Source organism: Magnolia sinica, chromosome 5 (genome assembly GCF_029962835.1).
Source record: "Magnolia sinica isolate HGM2019 chromosome 5, MsV1, whole genome shotgun sequence".
NCBI classification, from domain to species: domain Eukaryota; kingdom Viridiplantae; phylum Streptophyta; class Magnoliopsida; order Magnoliales; family Magnoliaceae; genus Magnolia; species Magnolia sinica.
Window position 1 is genome coordinate 107,403,903 of NC_080577.1, and position 23,214 is coordinate 107,427,116.

Genomic DNA, 23,214 nt, shown 5'->3' on the forward strand with positions numbered 1-23,214 from the left:
TACATCTCAGCCGCTACCAACCCTCACCTATACGTGTGTCTTACCCACCCACACCACTCCTTGTGGATGCATTAAATGTTCTTTCTTCTTCTTTTTTTTCCATGGCACCCACTCAACACATTCAAGGGCTGAAAATGTATGTACCGATCGAACTCCTAGCTTCCTTGTGTATGTAGATAAGTGTTGTTTTGATAGGAAGTAATTTAAAAGAGACTATATTACTCAAAGAATACTAGCAAAGGAATTTGAAATTAAAGTCTAGGCCATTTAAAGTATTTTCTCATCATTGAAGTAGCATCTCTCAGCAAAAGCATGTACTAGATCTTCTGAATAATACAAGGAAATTTAGTTCTAAGCATACCAATACTCCTATAGAGCATAATCACAAAATTGGTGAAACTGTCAAGTATGTGGGGATGTTCTATAAGTTGCTTGGCTGGTTGATATACCATCTCTTGCCCATCACGTGTGCAGTGAGAGTACTTAGCCAATTTATGCATTCTCTTTGCACAACCCATTTGAAAGTTGCAGCTTGATATATATGCAGATAGATAGGAGTCTGCTGGCTGGAATGGTGTCTAGAACAAGGCTTTTTTTATTATTATTTGGGCATGGATCTGCTTTGCTTCTTCCATGTCTGAACATCTTTCCATTGGAGAAAGGGTTCAAGCCTTTGATTGCAAGATAATCTGATGGGGCGGCCATGGAATTAAGTAGTGATTGGATAGATCTGGGGTTTGCGATGTGTATATTGGTTGTGTTTTTTTTTTTTTTTTTTTTTTGAGAGCCTTGTATTGAGGTTATATGATAGGTGTGGCCGTTCTTCTTGTGGTGCCCGCTCAAATCTTTGTGTAAGTTTTTTTATATAAAAAAAAGTTACAGGTGATGTGCTCCTACCTTTCTTTAAAAAACAAAACCATTTGAAACCTTTCTACATAATTCTTTAGCATCTAAAGTCCTCACCAGGTAGAGGATTGAAGTACTAAACATGGGCACACATGAGAATTGAAGCATAGACTAATAATGATTAGGTTAGATTTGTTTGTTGACCGATGCTCTACTTCAAGACATTGCACATTCATTGGTAGTAACCTTGTGACATGGAGTAAGAAATAATCTATGGTAGCATTAACTAGTGCTAAAGCTTAATAGAGATCTATAATACAATATACTAAATTCTTTGGTTTGTTGGAAATCCCACTATAGGAGCTTAGCTTTCCAAAGAAAGTTTGGATGAGTGTATATCATGACAACAATGTTGCAATTGATGTTGCGCTTATAATATAGAGTAGCATGACAAAACCAACACATAGAAGTAGATTGGCATTTCATTAAAGAAAAGTGGCAACCATGTGAAAGGCAAAAAGGAAGTTGTTCCGTGTAGAGGAATCATATTCCTTCCATATTCGGACCATCATATAGAGGCAATAGAATCAGCTTCATCTGTAATGCACCTTGGCAACAATACCTCTATATCAAATCTTCAGCTTAATAGCATCAATAAGATTTTTTTAGTACGTAACAAAATCTTTAGCTTGCTATCTTGGCGGGATTGGTCGGGTGGTTTGTTTTGAGATTTCTTTGCTTGCTTAGAAAATCGGGCTGATCTTTAAGTATGCACCTATTGTGTATTTGGTGGTGGTTTTGGTTGTATTAAATTGTATAGTATTGATTGATAGATTAATATGATAGGTGACGCCCAAATGTTTTTGTGATGTCCATTCGAAAGCTGTAAAATTTTCTACAATAAATAGAGTTACAAGTGGTGTGCTCTCACCTTTCTCCAAAAGAGAAAAAAAAAAAAGTGACGATCAAAGAGATATATATATATACCTTATTGGGATATGTTGAAGTACAAAAGATTAGCTCGATGACATTCTTGCCAAGGCCGTCGGAAAAGCTCTAATCTATGATATCCAAATCAAGTTGGGCATGATGAATATGATAACTTGGAAAATAGTAGAGATTTTGGAGAACTCTCCAAATGATTTTATGTATATTATTTTATCTTAAATAGAGTTTAAATAAAATAATACAATGTGCATACAAAGAAAGAAAGGATATTATGGAATATAATAAAATGGATCCTATCCAAGACCAGCTATAGATGGAAATAAATCATTTATAGCTATCACCCCCCTCAAACTAATGTGGGTGGTCAACCAGCAACAGCTTGCGAACTATGAAAAAATGTCTTGTGATCGTCAGAGTTTTCATGAGAATATTTGCTATTTGATCCCAAGAGGCAACGTGAAGAAGAGAAATAATCCTATAATGAAACTTTTCTTGGATGAAATGACAATCAAGTTTAATATATTTTGTCCGTTTATAAAAGACAGGATTATAAGCAATCTGGATAGCACTGGTGTTGTATCCATGAAATAGAGCCGGGTCAGCAATACAAATGTTGAAGTTTGAAAACATGCCTCATAGGCAAATGATTTCACTGCAGACAGAAGACGTAGCTCAATACTTGCCTCAATGTTAACAGGTAGAGTTTCCGAAATCCTCTACGGGGAGTGTTGAGAGGTAGAGTTCCTAGAGGAGTGTTGAGAGGTAGCTAAATGATTTTCACTTCCTTCTTACATGCTATCTTTAGGAGTGTTGAGCGGTGAGTTCTTGGAATACTTCAATGGCTCTCCCAGATAGTAGGGTTTCTCTGCTATGTACATGCAATAAAGGAGGGGAGTTCCCAAGGGCTGTGGAAGATTTGAATCATCTTTTTCTAGTCGTTTGATAGCTATGAAAGTATGATGCCATTTTAGTAGCATGTTAGATATCCGTCTGAAGCATGATTAACCCATCCATAGCAAATTCAATAACGATGCAAGATTGCTAAACGATCTTCAAGATTTTAAGACTTTTAAAGGGTCTTGCCCCGACTTTCATTGTTTGGGAGCACTGGATTGGAAGGAATTCTAGAAAACTCGATGCAAATTGTTTCAATGCCTAGGGAGTGATTAGGACGGTCAATGGTTGGATCAATGAGCTTGCTAACCGAATGTCAGGAACCCAATTACTCCTTTTTGGAGGATGTTGGCTTGCACTCTCAAGGGATCAAAAAAGTTGTGGAACTAAGGAACAAGGTGTTGATGACCAACTGGGAGAGTTAAAGTTCAGTGAGGGTTAAACTCAATGCAGACGGCTGATCTAGAGGAAACTAGTTATGGGCGGAGGGAAAGGTGTTTGTAGAAACTGTAGTGGGAACTTGATCTTTGCCTTCCATCAACAAAGGTCCAAGGCCTTTTGAATATCAACATAGAATTTGATTCAAAGGTAATTATCGATGTCATTATCTCTTCTAGCTCTTCCGTTGGAGGATTCGGTACATTGTTGGTGAAATCAAGCTTGAGCGTTCAAGTTTAAATTACTTGATCTCCCATTTGTACATGAAGAATAACTCGATAGCTGATTGTTTGGTCCGTATCGGAGCTATGGTGTGGAAGATAGAATCTATAAAAGGAGAAGTGAGCTCCTGCGGGAGGTGAAGGGGCACTTGGCTTTAGATTTTACTGGGTTGGGGCACATGAGGTGGAGATGGTGGAGTTCTAGGGTGACTTGGCCAGGGATTTCTTCTTCTTGAATTCTTTCACTTTTGGTTTGATTGGGCCAGTTCCTATAGTCCTCCGTCTTTTGTTGAATCAGTTCTTTTATATAACAACAAAATTATAGTTGGTGTGATCCCAACTTTCGGTAAAAAATTCAAAATAACATAACAGAGCATATATGCATGTATACATATCATGTATAGTATATGGTTGATATTTCAGGTACGCATTATTTATGTTCCAAGGGAAGCTAAATAATGTTGGCGCGGATGGGTTTGCCCGTTTGGGTAGTGAGACCCAAGAGAATCGGTTATTCCTTTTGGTGTTGGATCTCCCTCAATCCATCTAGGAGAATCTCCTTCTTGATTGTGTGGGGCTGGGTAACCTTAGAGAGAGACATGGTCCCTTGTTGTTTAGTTGAGCTCTGGTTTTCAGGGTGTATTATAGGCGGGCCCAAGTGTGTCTTTGTGCATTGGGTCTGCCCGAATATATGGTTCCCTTGTATAGCTCCCTCATATTCAATAAATTGAATTCCTTTCTTTAAAAAAATATGGTTGATATTTACATATTATATAACCTCTATAAAAAGCTTAGTCAGATAGCAGTAAAAAAAGAGGATGTGTTCCCTGTCATATCATGTACTACTACAATAAAATAGTGATATATATATTGGTAAAGATTTAAATTCTACTTAGGATGAAATCTAATATATAATTTGATTGGACGAAACAGATGATAGCATGTTTTTGCTCGCATCAATGAGAAGATGGTACAAATTTCAATCATAAATTATATTTAATATTTTAAATGCCACTTCTAAGAAGTTCTTGGTAATGGTTGGTTTGAATATGGTTAAGAGAAATAATACTATGGTAAGTGACAACTGCTTGGGGGCGATTAGAGAGTCTTAAGGGGCCGGGTATTATGTCGCCATAGTGGTGGCCGGTGGGTGACCTTGTAAATGGATATGATAAGCAGCCCGGATCCTCCTTTTGTTTTCTGGGGGCCGCCTGAATTTTGTTTGGGATTTTTCTGAATATATATAGAGGAATTTTGTTCAAAAATCAAAAAAAAAAAAGTGACAACTGCTTACTGTGGCTGTCATTACAAATTTCATGATGAGCTTCTTTTTTTTTTTCTTTTTCTTTTTTTTTTTTTTTTGGAGAAAGATATATAATTTCATTGATGTGCAATCATCATGATGAGCTATACTATGACAATGGCTATAATTACTAGTTAGCTTTTATCCCATCAAATATAAGGTGAGAAAAAAAATAAGGCATTGTTTTTTGTCGCTAGTTTTTATATTTGTCAATTTAATATATAATTTTCACACTTTTTAAATTATATTAATTGTTAAAATTGGACTGACTAGACATCTACAAGTGGAACAGAAAACACAAGGCAAGTAGCTTGGAAAAGGAGGCCGGGTAAATGTTCAATCTAGATAGCTGAGCACGACCCCCGCGAACAACTCAAGCATTAGCCATTAGCAATGACCTCGGCTTTAGTTGATATCTCACTATCACGACCAATGAATGACTAAGTACTGACTCGACCTTAGAGACATACTCTGACCATAATTAACAGTTCAGCTAGGCCAGTAGGACCTCGGCCAGACCAACTTAGAGGTGGGCATCAACTGTCGGCTACAACATCCTTGGAAACTGGCCACCCCAACTTAGAAGACGTCATTGACAGCCCACCACAGTCTCCTCAGGACCCGACCATCGGGAGATCTATTTCCTACACGAAGACACTTAATTCTCCAACATCTTCGTCAAGAATCCCACCCAAGATAACGCTTGAGATCCCACAGACGATCCCTTGCACAATACATGCCTACATGATAGACTCATTACCATATACCACAGAGGCTCAAAAAAAAAAAAAAAAAAAAAAAAAAAAACCCTAGTTCTACTAGACCCATAGTACCTATTCTAACTTTAGCATTAGAGGGTCCCCTGCAGTAGTCGGGGTCTCCACTGTGGTCCAGTTTTGCACGTACATAACGGTTTAGAAGGGAAACCAAATTTATGCATCAACATTTATATTTTTAAAGAATTTCACTTTCCATCTTTTTCTCAAAATAATTACCCTGGATTTGGGATTAAAAAATTTAAAAAGAATTTAGACTTTTCCGAAATAAAATATTAATCATTCCCTGAAGCTTACTAGCCAACTCTAACATTTCCAGAGAATCATAAAAACCAAGAATGAATTCCCCAACAACTAAAAAAATGTATGAATTCCCAAAGGCCCCGAAGATAATTTTCTAACGGTTTTCAGCTATTTTCTGATAAGAAATGCAAGACGGTGTTGGATACGAACATATACGCCTTTAAAGTGGAAACCAGTGGCCCTTAATCAAATAACACTACACCAAAATCTGGACATAATATATTTATAGAAAACACACAAAAAGAACAAAAAGAAGAAGAAGAAGGAAAGACCTGTAAACTCTCTCTCTCTCTCTCTCTCTCTCTCTCTCTCTCTCTCTCTCTCTCTCTCTCTCTCTCTCTCTCTCTCTCTCTATTGCTCCTTCTACTATTTATACTTCAAACAATTAGCTCTTGCAATAACAGAAGTAGCACCTTCTACTATTTATACTTCAAACAATTAGCTCTTGCAATAACAGGAGTAGCATACACCAAAATCCATCTCTAGCTCCCTCACTAATCATAACAGATACTACTCAAAATAGTTCCATGGGGACCAGAAAGAAACTTCAAACCATAACTAAATAGAAAGCAAACAAAGAAGAGAAAAGATCCACCACCCAAAACTCATACAATCCTCTTATTCTCATCCATGGCAGAAATTCAAAATCAGTACTCTCTTCGGTGACTACTGCCAGTGTCCCACCCTCTCTCCTTTGGCTCCGAGCTCGAGGAAGAACTCCCAAATTGAGAAGAAAATCTCAAGTTCTCTTGCGGAGAAACCAACGGCGATGATGAAGACGACGATGAAGACGATGGCAATGATGACGACGATGTTGAAGATGGTGAAACGAAGTAATCCGGATTATAAAGATTGGAAGCAATGTATGGAAGATCTTCATCTCTACTACACAGTAGCTGCACGTACTGGAAAAGATCTGGGTAAGTGCCCTGTGGTGGTGCCGGTGGAGGAGGAGGGAGGACATTGGATGCGGGGGGGCCACGGTTGGCGACTGGATCAATGCCGCCAAAGAAGAAACCTACATCGGCCCCGCATTGGACTCTTTCAGGAAAATTCAGCTTGGCCTTGGTTCCTTTGAATTTGAGAGCAGCTCTATCGTAGGCGAGGGCGGCACCCTCTGCAGTGTCGAAGGTGCCAAGCCAGACACGGGCTGCCTTGTTTGGGTCTCTTATCTCGGCTGCCCATTTGCCCCAGGGTCTTTGCCTTACGCCCCTGTAATGCCTTCTCCTGAAGGGAACTTCTGGAGAGAGATTTTAACATGGAAGAGAGGTGTAAGGGGAGAGATCGAGAGAGAGAGAGAGAGAGAGAGAGAGAGAGAGAGAGAGAGAGAGAGAGAGAGAGAGAGATCTTATGATGGAAGAGAGGTGTGTGTGTGTGTGTGTGTGTGTGTGTGTGTGTGTGTGTGTGTGTGTGAGAGAGAGAGAGAGAGAGAGAGAGAGAGAGAGAGAGAGAGGTGTGTGTGTGTGTGTGTGTGTGTGTGTGAGAGAGAGAGAGAGAGAGAGAGAGAGAGAGAGGAAAATCACTATACATGCAACTCAAGGGATTTTCTATCTAAGAGTATGATATGGTGTAATGGAACTTTGGTCGCAGTGTAGTGATCCTACTTCCATTCATTCTCTTAAATATCATCTCTTGATATTTGATGCACAAATCGAACTTGTTTTATGCACTAGAATGATCCAAACTGCCCATCTGATGGCGCTGTGGATGTCCCCAAGCTCAAAAAATAGCACGGTTTGGACTACCAACCATCAGTTTTGATAGGGAACCATGCTACCTTACCACAAAATGTTCTGATCACTACTCTAAATTGCCTGGGCCATCATAAGAAGTATATTGAATGGGGGATTGTATATGAAGATGAATATTCAATAGCTCATATTCAAATCCATGATTCGAAGGTCAAGATCATCAATAGACCACAATTATATGACCAAAACTTCTGTTAGGTAGCAATGAAACGCAAACAGTTCATTTCAATCTAAGGTGAGCCACCATACACTATCAAAACCCCAGAATAGGAGAAGTCCTTTGATTGGTTGTTAAAATTGTGTGATTCATGGCCCATCCTATCGAGTCAGCTAGTCATGCACAAGGACACACGACCTTGCACTTTAGAACTGAATGCAGTTCACATCAAGAGCAATTCAAACTCAAATCTGAAAGGCTACGAAAGTTAGGGGCAGCTCACATCAAGATTATTTGAAACTGAAGATGGGTACTGAGTACTGCAGCAGAAATGTTTGACCTTGCCTTCTAAAACTAATGCCTTTCACATTAGAGAGAGAGATTTTGAAATATGAGTGATCATTGGGTTTATTAACCTTCATCACAGACATCCATCGTAAGTGAATGTGGTGACCATTGATCCAGACCGTCCATCCGAAAACCAGATTGATTCGAGAGTTAAAAGCATGCAAAAAAGTAGCTTACAATATCCATCAATTGGACATACAATACAATTTCAAACTAATTAGTTGAGAAGTAAGCTTAAATTGTATTGGTGGATGTTTCAATATGAGCCATCCAATTACCTCTCTAATTAGTTCTGGCCAATGGCCTACCTGAGAGGTGGCCCGTCTGAATCAACGATCACATTTTATGATGAAGGTTGGCAAAGGTTAACAAAATCCATTGTTTTAATCTACTTTCGTTTTGGGTAATTACACCTTTCATTATTTTTGTGATCACCTTATATCTTTTATTTAGCATTTTAAATACTAGCTGGTATCATATTGCATAAGATCTAACCATGTATTTATATAAGTAGCAATGTTCACTAAGCTTTTAAATGACATGTGAGATGACCAATGATCAATCTAGACCGTTGTTCCTTCATACTACAAGGTGCTAGCATGGTGTAAAAATCACCCCATTCGATTCATTCTAACCATCCAATCAACAACATGAAAAATGGACAATCAAGATCAACCCAAGAAACAAAATAGACCATACCATCATTCCATAGGCCCCATTATGGATTTCATCTCCAACATGTAGTTGTAATGAAATGGTCCATGTTCTAAGGTTAGAATCATCTTATTGGTATGATTTTTTTTCACTGTCTTGCCCCTAATTGCATGAATGAATGGACAGCCAAGATCAAAATTCTGACAGAGAGGTAAGAGAGACGTGCAAATGTCTCTAAGAGGTAGCACAACGTCATTATCTTATAACTTAGAAAATATTGACAAAAAACATCAAAGTCATTCAAAACCGGTAATCAAGCATTAAAGATCAAAGCCTAGAAAGTCATAGACATAAATATTAAATATATAGTATTTATATTTATATAGTTGGGTTGTTGCCTTGTTCTTGGTCCAAACGACAAAAATCACAAAATGACACTCCCCCACAATTGTTTTTAGAAATTCCCCCTTGATAAAATCTATAATTGCTTGTCACCCCTCATTTGTTTTTACTAATTACTGCCTAAGATAATAGATAACAACTTATCACCCCCCTCATACCTGGTTCTTGTGATGGTTGTTCCCCGGCACCGGACTCCGGCACCCCTGCCGGGTTTCCAGACATGGGTGTCGTCCTTTCAGCCTCGCTCGTGCCGATCACGTGAGCCAGGGCTGATACCATGGCTGACATGTCGTGTTCGGCACGTGCTGTAGTGTAGGAAGGGAAGTTGGTGTGGCTGGCTTCTTCTTCTCCTTTCTCCTCTGGTGGTATATCAGGAGGAAGAGGCCTCTTCCCATGCCTTCGATCCACCTTTCTTTATGTTCTCTGACGTGCCAGTATAGAATCAAGACTGCATACCAGAGGTGGGCCTTGTGGAACTTATTAGATCTGATGGTGGAGAAAGGAAGAGAGGAAGAAGATCTGTATCGAGTGGTGAGTGAAGAAAACTAGGAGAGAGAGAGAGAGAGAGAGAGAGAGAGAGAGAGAGAGAGAGAAAATAGGGTTGTGTTTGGGGCTTTTATTAGAGAACATACATCCCCAGTACTACCTTTCGGTGTTGGAGATAAAGGTTAATCACATAGAAAAAATGGGAGCATTTGAAATTATGGTTATGTGTGACATCCCATATGTGACTGCCTACTGAAATCATGGCCGTTCATATGATAGGCCATACAGTGGGTTTCACAAGATGGGAAAAAAAAAATTTGATTGCATAACATGGGCCCATGTTTCATGTTTATACATTCATTGTTTAGGATTGCATGGAGGTGCTGTTTTATACCATGGGCAAACCAACTTATGGTGAAGTTGAGGTGGGAAAGGGTCAGGTCGACCCATGGTCAATTGGGCTGAATTGCTTCTAACCTGGCTTCGGACCACTTTCTGTTAGGTTGTGGATTGGGCAAGGGCAAAAAGAGTAGCCCATATCTAAATGAGTCAGGCTCAGCCGCTCAGGTAACTCAGTAGGCTAAGGGTACTGAGTAAACTCTGTGGGGCCCACCGTGATATATGTATTTTATCCGCTCCTTCCATCCATTTTATCAGATAATTTTAACGCTTAAATCCAAAAATGAAGTATATCCAAAGATCAAATGGACCACACCACAGGAAATAGTGTGAATTGAACTTCTACTGTTGAAAAATTCTTGAGGGCCATAGAAGTTTTGGATCAAGCTGATATTTGTGTTTTCACTCAATCCATGTCTATGTGATCTTATGAACAGGTTGGATGATAAATACACATTGCTGTGGGTGCTACAAAGGTTTCAATAGTAGAAATCATTATTCCCATTATTTCCTATGGTGTAATCGACTTGAGCTTTGGATACGCTTGAATTTTGGTTTTATCCACTAAAATGAGCTGGAGAAATGGATGAAAGGCATGGATAAATCAAATATATTCACACTAGGCCTAACTGAGTTTACTCGGTACGATAAAAGCCTACAAAGTAACTTAGAAACAAAAATATCCTATACAAGCGTGAGGAATCAAACACCTTCTGTTAAAAAGCCCAATTGCATGAGCATATAACAGTGAGCTCCGTGGACATGAAAACTTCATTAATAGCCAATAAGCTTAATATAAGAAATAAGAGAGTAAAAGCTAGTGTATGGTTTGAGTCTGGCAGATCAAGAGACTGAAATTAAATGGGTCGGGTTGGATTATCAAGTAATAGGCAACGGGTCGGGGTAATACCAGATTTCTCAAACCGTCTGTTAAAACTGTCAGGCATGGGCAGAACCTGACCTAGACCAAACTGACCCATTGCCAGGCCTATGGTGAAGATCTTTGGATTATAGTTTCATGTAGTCATGCAGTCTACTTAGCAGATAACTTCCAATCTTTGATGTGTGCACTAAATCCAAACCGTCCAATCAGTTGGGCATATGATGAGATCACCTTCTGAAAAAAATTTCAGCCATATATACTAATTGATTGAACAGAACTTTTATCTTGCTATTTATCAATAACTAAACATTGTTTTCTATGGTGTGGATTTCTTGATGAGTAAATAGGGAAGATTTTCCACTACGTGATCCTAGTAGTGGGACCAACCTATTTGAAGGGTTTGATTTACATCAACTAGCTTAGGTTGGAAATTATCTGGTGGGTGTACAGTAGCCTGGATACAATCAGTTGGACATGGGATCTTTACAATATAATAATATTATTTATTTTTATCGGGATGGTCGCATCTAAGCTTTTTTTTTTTCATATTTATTTTCAAGGTGTGGCGTGTCTTTGTTCTTTTCTACTTTTGTCTTTGTTGAAAACTGAAAATGCTGGGCGTCGTAGAATAGAATTGGCTTTTTTGAGGCTGCTTTGGCTCTTGGGGTTTGTAAGTGAAAGGGTAACCACGTAAGTTTGTTCTCTACCATAAAAATGAAGTTTGTTTCGGTGCTCTCTCAGTCTTGTTTTGGTGCTCTTTCTTTCCGTCTCTCAGACGCATCCTTGTCTCGGTGCTCTCTCTCAATACTCCTCTCGTCCTTGTTTGGGTGCTCTCTCTCTCTCACGTCCTTGTTTCGGTTCTTTCTCAATCTTGTTCTTGTTCCCCCCACCCCCCCACCCCCCCTCTCACGCACACACATCCTTGTTACAGTGCTTTCTCAATCTTGTCTAGGTGCTCTCTCTCTCTCTCTCTCTCTCTCTCTCTCTCTCTCTCTCTCTCTCTATCACACACACACACACACACATCCTTGTTACAGTGCTTTCTCAATCTTGTTTAGGTGCTCTCTCTCTCTCTCTCTCTCTCTCTCTCTCTCACACACACACACACACACACACACACCCTTGTTTCGGTGCTTTCTCAATCTTGTTTCGGTACTCTCTCTCTCTCTCTCTCTCTCTCATTGACCATCCAATACAAAACTTCTTCCTCTCTTCCTATTGACAGTTAGACTAATAAATTCCACAAGACCCACCTCCGATATGTGGTCTTGATTCTATCTTGGCATGTGAGGAAACTTAAAAGGTGGATGGAAGGCATGGGAAGATAGCTTTTTCTACCTATCCCACCTTCTGAAATTGCAGAATAAAAGTTCTATCTTTTTATATGTAATACTTTTGATTTGAATTTTGAGAAATTGATGAAGATTTGAGATGAGAGCTTTTTCAGTACTTTCAATTTCTTCTTTATCAAATGGGTTTTGGGAGCGTTTGGACATCCGTCTCTTCAAATATCGCTGATTTCTCTTTTGTCGATTCTAGCAATCTTACATCAGCACATCGGAGAAATATTGTAAAATCAGACCTACATCCTCTAAGTTGACGTCACGTAGCCTAAGTTTTTTGGCGTTGCTTTGAGCTGCTGTTGTATTGGTTGTTCTTTAGTTAGTCTGCTGTATAACGGACTCGGAGGAAATCTACACCGTCCATCCGTTTTGCAAGATCATTTTAGGACATAAGACCAAAAATTAGGTGGATCAAAAATTGAAGTGAGCCACACGAGATGAAAAAGTGAGGATTCAGTGAGAACCGTTGAAACATTCTCGTGGCCATAAAAATTTTGTGTCAGGCTGATTTTATTTTATTTTTTTTCTGTATTTTCACCTCATACCAATGGTAATGGCCTTATAAACCGTTTAGATGGCATATAAACAATAAGGTGGAGCCTATGAAAGTTTCAATGGTAGTCATTTCTTTCCCCAATTTCCCCTCTCGTGTGGTCCACTTGAGTCTTGGATCCACCTCATTTTTTGCCACATGTCCTAAAACGAGCTGGAAAAACGGATGAACCGCGTAGATTTCTCACAAATATGGCGGTGCCCCAACCAGGCATCTTGCGCAGTAACTTACCGTGAGAGGCTTCCGGAGGAAATCCGGATCCTGCTTCGAGTGTACGATAGGTCTGGGACCGGATTAGGTGAGACCCGGGCCTCACCCAAGACGATGCGGCCCTTACCATTGGGCCCACATTGATGTATGTATTCAAAAATGAAGTATATCCAACTATTAAATGGACCAAACCATTGGAAACAGTGGTGATTGAACTTCTCACCATTAAAAACTTCTTGGGACGCACCTTGATGTTTTTGTTGTGTTTATTTGCCATCCAATCTGTTAATAAGATCACATAAGCCAGGATGATAGAAAAAAAACAAATATCAGCTTGATGTAAAACCTTTATGGCTTATTAATGGTCAATTAACACATTTTCCTATGATATGGTCCACCTGATAATTGGATATGCTTCGTTTGAATATTGCCCTTAAATGATTTACAAAAATGGATGGACAGCATGGATACAAAATACATATAGCAAGGTGGCCTCACACAAAGGACCGCACCGTTTTGGGTGAGTCCCGGGTCTCACCTAATCCGCTCCCGATAGGTGTTGGCCACTTTATTTTGGAAGCGAATCTGGTGTTACGCGGATATTAGTCAAACTTACAAGGTCATACCTGAACGAATTTTTTATATATCAACATGATCCATTCATATTTTTCATCTTATTTTAGGATGTGATCTCAAAAATTAAGTAGATTTAAATCTCAGGTAGACCACACCATTAGAAACAGTGGTGAATGACCATTAAAAGATTTTTTAGGCCATAAAAGTTTTAGATCAATCTGATATTTATATTTACCCTTCATCCAAATCTTTTTGACATTATCAATGGGTTGGATGGAAAAGAAACATTACCGTGGGCATTATTGTGGGCCCAGGGAAGTTTTTAATGGTAGGCTTTCAATCGTCACTGTTTCCTATAGTGTGGTCCACTATAAATTTTTATCTACTTAAGTTTTTGGATCATGTCCTAAAATGGGCTGTAAAAATGGATGACCAGCATGGATATATAATACATCATTAAGGTGGGTCCCACAGTAAAGATAACACCCACTAAGGTGCATGTTACCCGGGTAGCGTCCTTTTTTTTATTCTTTTCTTTTTTAGTCCAGTTGGATGGTCGTACAGTTTCTTCCTTATCAATGTATTTCAGTTGATGTGCCCTCACCATCCTTTAAAAAATAAAAAAAGAAAAGGGAAGGTGTGTGTCTTATCTTGTACATGGTCGTAGACTCTTTTAAGCTGGTAGCGCATATGCATGAGCTAGGCCAATATTTTCCAAGGAAACGGATTACCAGGTGTGACGTCACCAAGTCGAGTGGATCCCATCATGAAGTATATGTTCCATCCACACCGTACATCCATTTTTAGAGATCATTTTAGAAAATGGGCCCAAAAATGAGACGGAGCTAAAGTAGAGACCACACCACAGAAAACAGTGGGGAGTGAACGCATACCATTGAAAACTTGGATCAAGCTGATATTTTTATTTCAGGTTTGTGTAACCTTAAGAACAGGTTAGATGGCAAATAAACAACATGGTGGGCCCTAAGAAGATTTCAATGGTGCCCATCATGTTCCCCGTTACTTCATGTGGTGTGATCTACTTGAGCTTTGGATTTGCCTCATTTTTGGGCCCATGTCCTAAGATGATCTCATAAAATGGATGGATGGTATGGATATAAAATAACAAGACCAATATAATTTGGTGACATCAACACACTACTGAGCTAAGTGATATTACCCTTGTCAGAGAAAAATAAAAATACTGTCTGATTTTTTGTGTCCCTTTATATCTATGCAAGGTATGGTTAATGAACGTGTTGGATGGAACATAAAAACCATGGTGCACCCCACATAGATTGGATCACTCAGATTGGCTCCTATGGTTTGGCCTATGGTCTGAATGGATTTCTCACCAGCACACAAGAATATGGCTGAGCTCTGTTGTTGCATGGGCTGTGTACAAAAAAAAAAAAATTGATACCATTCCATCTTTACATTGCTTGTGTATCTCGTGGGAGTTTTTAAGTGACACGTGGCATGACTAATCATTAATCCATGTTATCTTTTCTATCATACAAATGGGTGGGCCATGGTATAAAAATAACACAAATCTAACCATTTGATGTATGTCTCATAAAAAATCAACGGTTGTAACAAATGGCCTCATTCAAAGGGGTTAGACTCATGAGTCATGACTTGCTCAAGGTTAGTGGGCTGCCTATGGACGTCCAAACACTCTCAATACCCACGTATATGCAGAGGAAAGCTCAAATGCCCACCAGTTCTCACGAGAACGGGTGAGAACTTTTAAGAAATTATCACACATGATATAAGCCCAAAATCTAAACCGTTCATGTGATACAGCACCTTATGAAACCCTTGGGGTCCTACTTTAACGATGATCCAAAACTTTGGTGGGCCATAGCAAAAGAGATACAAAACAAAGGAGGAAACAATTTCCTTTTCCATGGCCCACTAAAGTTTTGGATAAGGGTAAAAGTCAGGTTTCGTGAGTTTCATGGGGTGCTACCTCACATGAACCGTTCGGATTTTTAGCACATTAAGTGTGATGAGTTTTGAAATTTTTTTCTAGGGGTTCCGTGAGTACTGGTGCGCAGGTGAGTTTTACCCTGTATATTAATTGCATGTACTTCTAATTTCAGGAAATTCAAAGAAATGAGATGTGCAAACACTTCCTTCGGAAACGGATGGGCTATTCTCCTGCCACCAGCCAATGGCTGATGGCCGGTGATATGTGGGCACCATGATGCATGTGGTTCATCCATGACGTACATCTATTTTTATAGATCATTTTAGGGTATGAGACAAAAAAATTTGAGGTATATCCCAATCTCAAGTGGGCCACATTACAGGAGACTGTGGAATGAACGTGGACCATAAAAAACTTTTTGGGGGCCATAAAAGTTTTGAATGAAGCTGATCTTTGTTTTTTCCCTTCATCTGGGTCTGTATGACCTAATCAATAGATTGGATTTCAAATCAACAGTACAGTGGGCCTTAAGAGGATTTTAATGGTGGATATCCAGTCGCTATTGTATTCATGTGGTGTGGTCCACCTGAGATTTATAAACCTCTCATTTTTGGTATCAAGCCCTAAAAATATCTGTACAAATTGATGAACCGAATGGATGAAACACATACATCATAGTGGGGCCCACAGAGCACCGACGTCCAGCCACCGGAAGCGGATTGCGTATTACCCCGCCCGTCCCTAGCTCCGAACGGGCAGTTCTGTGGGCGGGCCCACCATGATGTATCTGTACATCCAAACTGTCAATCCCTTTTCTCATATTATTTTAAGGCAAGAATACAAAAGTGAGGCATATCCAACGCTCAAGTGGACCACACCAAATAATAAGCTTGGTTGCATTAAAATGCACAATGCATTAAATGTCAGTTGTATTAAATACAAGATTCATCTGTGGTGTGGTCCATTTGACCGTTGGATCTGCCTCATTTGGATGTACAGATACATAACGGTGGGCCCGCCCACAGAACTGCCCGTTCGGAGTCCGCGTCCCACGAAAGGCAGGGGAGTAGCCAATCCGTTTCCACTTCCAAAACCCACGAAGAAAATATACATGCAATTTAGTAATGGTAGAGACACGTGCACAAAGGCACACATGGGCTTATCCACACAAAAGGAAAAGCGTAAGGTTGAACAAATACACGCAGTGGCCGGGTGTGTCTATGGCCGGGTCTCTCTCTTCTTCTTCTTTTTTTTCTTTTCTATTTTTCAAGGGTTGGGTGTGTGATGCTTTTGCCGTTTGTTGTATTGCAATGATTTTGGGCCCAGTTCATATGATAGGTGTGGCTATTTATTTTTGTCAGGACCACCAAAGTTCTTAATAAATTTTCTGATGGGGGTGTTCCCACCTTTCTTTAAAAAATAAAAGAAAGAAAAAGGAAGAGACAAAAAGGCTTGAACTCCCTATCTCACCTCTCATTTTTGCAAATCTCCCTCTCAGGTACAAGCATCCACAAGAAAATATGTTGGGGGCCTTGCACAAAACTTTAGGATCTAGCCTCCCAAAATAAGCTAGAATTATAGAATAATAAAGCAATGAAATAAATCAAAGCATAAACCACACAACACCAGGGAATTTTTCGTAGAAAAACCTCAAAGAGGTAAAAATCACAAGACCTTATCCAGATCAACAATCCACTATAAAGCAGAACGTTACAACCGATCACAAGCACACACTGTTTGGATCAAACCTTCTTCGCTCACGCAGGAGTGGATGAACAATAAGAGAACAAAAGAAAAACGGAGAGATCTCACCAATCACGAGGATGTAAAAACGCTAAGATGTAAACTGCGAAGTAGATCACTTCTACGAGCAGAATCTCCCTTTCACAAGCTTCCTCTCTCTCTCTCTTTCTCTCTTTCTCTCTCTCTCTTTCTCTCTCTCTCTCTCACCTTTGATAGCTCTAAACCCTTTAGCAAATCCTTACAAAGATTTAAGAAACTCTCTTGCATTTCCTAGAAAAGTCATAGGCACCCCTATTTATAGTTTAGGAAACTCTCTTTCGTACCTCTTTCGAAAGGGCCTCTAAATTCCGTAATCCGCACAAAATCGAAGGTCTCTCGATGACAGCCTTCGAAATCATATACGGTCCTTCGATGATATCGAAACAGGACCAAAACTGTCTAGCGACCAGAGGTGAAAAATTTACACTATGTTGAAATCATTGGAATGGTAACTCGACAAGCTTCCTAATGAGACCATAATTGGCTAATTCTGAGCCCGTTAGATATCCCAAAAGCATGTTGAAACTCTTCGATCGTCATTTTGCAATTTGGATTGTTAATCTTTCTAAATGGTGCGATCCAACGGAGATGCCCATAACTCCCTCATTTGATGTCCGATTGGCTTGATTTTTGGTCATCTGAAAGCTACTTTATTGCTCTTTCATTCCTGACTTGAATCGTCGAATTTCAAGACCATTTGCGCATCTGTAAGTAGGATCACAATCGTCAGTCCTGAATTTTTCCTTCATCTCCGTGTCCAATAGTAACCTTCATAACTCTCTCTTCACTGGTCCAATGTAGACTATTTTGAGCTCATTGGAACGGTAACTTGACAAGCTTCCTAATGGGACCAGAATTGGCTAATTTTGAGACCGTTCAATATCCCAAAAGCACGTTGGAAATCTTCAATCGTCATTTTGCAATTTGGATTGTGAATCTTTCCAAATCGCCCGATCTAATGGAGAAGCTCATTACTCCCTAATTTGATGTCAGATTGTGTCGATTTTTGGTCATCTGAAAGGCACTTTAGTGCTCTTTCATTCCTGACTTGAATCATCGTATTCCGAAACCATTTGCGCATCCGTAGGTGGGATCACAGTCGTCGGTCTGGAATTTTTCCTTCATCTCCTTGTCCAATAGTAACTTCATAACTCTCTCTTCAGTGGTCGAATTTACACTATTTTGAGCTTAGTGGAAGGGTAACTCGATAGGTTTCTTAATGGGACCTGAATTGGCTAATTCTGAGCCCATTCGATATCCCAAAAGAACGTTGGAACTCTTCGATCGTCATTTTGCAATTTGGATTATTAATCTTTCCAAATGGTGCGATCCAACAGAGATGCTCATAACTCCCTCATTTGATGTCGGATGAGGTTGATTTTTGGTCATATGAAAGCTACTTTAGTGCTCTCATTCCTGACTTGAATCATCTTATTTCGAGACCATTTGCGCATCTGTACGTGGGATCGCAATCGTCGGTCCTGAATTTTTCCATAAGAAAATATGTTGGAGGCCTTGCACAAAACTTTAGGATCTAGCCTCCCGAAACAAACTAAAATTATGGAATAATAAAGCAATGAAATAAATCAAAGCATAAACCACACAACACCAGGGAATTTTTCGTGGAAAACCCTCAAAGAGGTAAAAACCATGGGACCTCGTCCAGATCAACAATCCACTATAAAGCAGAACATTACAACCGATCACAAGCACACACCGCTTGGATCAAACCTTCTTCACTTATGCAGGAGTGGATGAACAATAAGAGAACAAAAGAAAAACGGAGAGATATCACCGATCACGAGTATGTAGAAGCGCTGAGATGTGGACTGCGAAGTAGATCACCTCTACGAGTAGAATCTCCCTTCCACAAGCTTTCTCTCTCTCTCTCTCACATCTTTGATAGCCCTAAGCCCTCCTAGAAAACCTTTAGGAAACCTTAGAATGCCCTAAAATACACATCAATCTCGCATACACCCTTTTATATAAGAATAGAAAGAGGTATAATCAAAATAGGAAACAATTTCCGCAGAATCTGCGTTTCCGCAATCGCATCTGCGTAACTCTTCGATGATATCGAAGGTCTCTCGATGACAGCCTTCGATATCATCTAAGGTCCTTCGATGATATCGAAACAGGACCAAAACTGTCTAGCGACCAGGGGTGAAAAATTCTGACAATTATCGATGTCCTCAAAGGTCTCTCGATGACAGCCTTCGATATCATCTAAAGTCCATCAATGATATCGAGACTGGACAAAAACTGTCCAGCGACCAGTGGTGAAAAATTCGACAATTATCGATGATATCGAAACTGGTTCGATTTCATCGAATCTAGCAATGAGGAGAAAATCTCCGCCAAATCTCTTCCTTTTTGACTCAGGAGGGATTCACCTTCTTCAAGCCAGCTTGGTTTCTACAAACCTCGAACTTGCCCTTGAGCAAAGCCTTGGTCATCATGTCTGACCCATTATCGTCCGTGTGGACCTTCTCAAGTTGTAACACCTTCTGTTCCAAAGTATCCCTGATCCAGTGATACCGAATCTTTATGTGCTTTAACTTTGAGTGCTGACTTGGATTCTTGCTCAAGTGTATAGCACTTTGACTATTGCAATAGACCACGTGCTGCTCCTGCTTCAGGCTGAGTTCCTGTAGGAACCTCTTCATCCAAAGCATCTCTTTACATGCCTTTGTGACTACAATGTACTCAGCCTCTATCGTCGATAATGCTACGACCTTCTGTAGCTTGCTCTGCCAAGAAACCGCTTCCCCTGCAAACGTGAACATGAACCCCGATGTAGACTTCCTGGAGTCTATGTCACCTGTCATATCTGCATCTGTGTAGCCCTTTAACATAGGTTTTCTATCACCAAGCATAGGCTCAACCTGGATGAGCCTCTTAGATACCGCAGTATCCATTTCACCACTTCCCAATGCTCTTTACCAAGATTGGCAAGATACCGGCTTACAACACCAACCGCATATGCTATGTTTAGGCGTGTACACACCATAGCATACATCAAACTTTCTACTGCTGACGCATACCATATCTTCTGCATCTCTTCCACCTCTGCCTTCGTCTTGGGACAGTGTCTGTCGCCCAATCTGAAGTGACCATCCAGTGGAGTACTGATCAGCTTCGCTGCATTCATATTGAACCACTCTAGGACTTTCTCAATATATCGCTCTTGTGACAGCCAAAGCTTCCTGCTGCTTCTGTCACGAGTTATCTCCATTCCGATGATCTGTTTAGCCGGGCCTAAGTCTTTCATCGTAAACGACTTGCCCAACTCCTGTTTCAGCCTATTGATATTCTTGATGTCTTTTCCCATGATGAGCATGTCATCAACATATAACAGCAGAACTAAAAAATCACCATATGAGAACTTGCGCGTGAACACACAGTGGTCCGACTCTGTTTTATCATACCCATGCTTCAACATAAACAAGTCAAACTTCTTGTACCATTGTCATGGAGCTTGTTTCAGCTCATACAAGCTCTTCCTCATCCCACATACTATATGCTCCTTGCCCTTGACTTCGAACCTCTCTGGTTGGTGCATGTAGATCTCTTCTTCCATGTCACCATGGAGGAAGGCAGTTTTAACATCTAACTGCTCTATCTCCAAATCCATGCTAGCCGCCAACCCAAGCAACACCCGTATGGATGTCATCTTCACCACTGGTGAGAGTATCTCCTCGAAGTCTATATCTTTCCTCTGACCAAACCCTTTCACCACAAGTCAGGCCTTGAACCTCATCTGTGAATTCTTCTGCTCAATCTTCTTTCTGAACACCTACTTGTTGCTCAAAGCTTTCTTACCCTTAGGTAGTTTCACCATATCATAGTTGTCGTTCATATGCAAGGATTCCATCTCCTCTTGCATAGCTTTCAACCACTCCTCCTTATGCTCGTCGGCTAGGGCCTCGGAATAATCTTTTGACTCTCCCCCATCAGTCAGCATAATGTACTCATGTGGCGAGTATCTCTTGGACGGCTATTTGTCCCTAGATGACCTCCTCACCTGTGGCTCAGCAGGTGGATCAAGTGGGGGCTACTCCCCCGGTGTATCTTCTGTAGGAACTCCCTTGTCCTCTACACCTTGATGTACTCCCCCGTCATCAGGCACCACGGGAGGAATAATCGGATCCATGTCCTCTAGCTCACCTGAACTAGGTTGGTTCTTATCTGGCTTACCAATGTTTTCTATACACTGATCTTCAAAGAAAACTATATCTCTGCTCCTTACGAGCTTCCTCTCGATCGGATCTCACAATCTGTAATCGAGTTTTTCATCACCATTCCCCAAGAACACACACTGTCTGATCTTCATATCGAGCTTGGACCTCTCATCCTTTAATATGTGAACGGATGCAGAGCATCCAAACACCCTGAGACGACTATACGATGGATCTTATCCAGTCCACACCTTCTTAGGTACTTCTCTATTCAATGGGACTGATGGAGACCTGTTTATCAAATACACCGTTGTGTGCATTGCTTCTCCTCAGAACGTCTTGGGCAACTTCGCATGGGATAACATGCATCTGATTCTCTTAACAATTGTGCGATTCATTCGCTCAGCTACACCATTGTGCTGGGGGGTCTTGGGAACCGTCTGTTCATGCCGTATACCCAGGGACTTGTAGTACTCATGAAAGTCACCAATGTATTCACCACCATTGTTAATGCGGATGCACTTCAATGATCTACCTATCTCTCTCTCTCGAACATAGCATGAAACAATTTAAACACACCAAAGACCTCACCTTGGATTTCAAAGCATAAACTCAAACCCTCCTAGATGCATCATCTATAAAAGTGACAAAATACAATGCCCCACCCAAGGTTTTTGTCCTCATATGACCACAAACATCAGAATAAACCAAATCTAATGCATACACTTTATTAACATGAGAAGCAGATTTAATAAATGAAACTCTATGTTGTTTCCCTAATAAACAATCAAGACAGGTTTTGAGAGGCATACATGTCACGTCTAGAAGGAGCCGCTTCTTTGCTAGTACATAAAGCTCTTTTCACTCATGTGGCCTAAACGCCTGTGCCACATGTCAATAGTTGAATCTTTCGCTGCGTTCAACCCACCCTTACACACACTGACACTTGCCTTGTAAAGGGTACAACACTTCTTTCCTATAGCTATGATCAACAAACCCTTGATGAGCTTCCATCGCCCACCAGTAAACCGGCTTTCATAGCCATCATCATCCAACCTTCCCGTCAACATCAAGTTGAGGCGAAGGTATAAGATATGCCTCACATCCCTGAGAACCAACATACAGCCCACATCGGTCTTCACACAAATATCACTGACTCCTACAATCTTCGATACACCAGAATTTTCCATCTTTACAGTCTCATAGTCACCTGACTTGTAACTTATAAAGAAATCCTTGCGTGGAGTTGCATGAAACGAAGCTCCCGAGTCTATCACCCAGTGGGTGTCCTGACTCGTAGCCGTGAGACATATATCGTGATCTGTTGAAAGAATAACTACAACGTCACCATCTGAAGCGACCGCAATGGAATCTGATTCATCTTTCTTCTCCTTTCCTTTTCCTTTCTTGTCGTTCCTCTTGCCATGACATTCATGCTTGTGGTGGCCCTTCTTGTCACAATTTCAGCAATCAACATCCTTTTTGTTACTCGACTTGCCTCTTGATTTATCTCAGGCCTTACCGCCCTTCCTGTTCTTTCCTCTCCCTCGTTCCTATGTCACAAGGGCCTCTTGCTGAGTAGACCCCTGAGACTTTCTCCTTGTCTCCTCATTGAAGAGACAATTGGTTACCTGTTCCATGAATATCTTTCCGTCTGGTGTAGAGTTACTTAGAGACACCACCAATGTCTCCAACTGTCAGGCAATGAACTAAGCAATAGCAAAGCCTGCAATTCATTATCCAGGACCATCTTCATAGCAGATAGCTGGTTCACCATATTGCTAACCTCATTTATGTGCTCGGCCACAGAACCACCATCTTTGAACTTGA

At 40.4% G+C, this 23,214-nt stretch overlaps 1 protein-coding gene across 2 annotated transcripts; it reads right to left on the reverse strand.

Moving 5' to 3' along the window:
- Window positions 1-6,151: 6,151 nt before the first annotated feature.
- Window positions 6,152-9,692, reverse strand: LOC131246615 (ethylene-responsive transcription factor ERF113-like). 2 transcript variants are annotated; one of them, XM_058246912.1, is made up of 2 exons: window positions 9,200-9,692; window positions 6,152-6,966 (listed from the first exon to the last, which is right to left on the reverse strand). In XM_058246912.1, the coding sequence occupies exons 1-2, from the start codon at window positions 9,327-9,329 to the stop codon at window positions 6,377-6,379; spliced, it is 720 nt and encodes a 239-aa protein (XP_058102895.1). In that variant the 5' UTR covers window positions 9,330-9,692; the 3' UTR covers window positions 6,152-6,376. The 2 variants fall into 2 exon arrangements, with proteins under 2 accessions (XP_058102895.1, XP_058102894.1); XM_058246911.1 differs by having other exon boundaries at window positions 6,152-6,969; window positions 9,200-9,685.
- Between the last annotated feature and the right edge of the window lie 13,522 nt (window positions 9,693-23,214).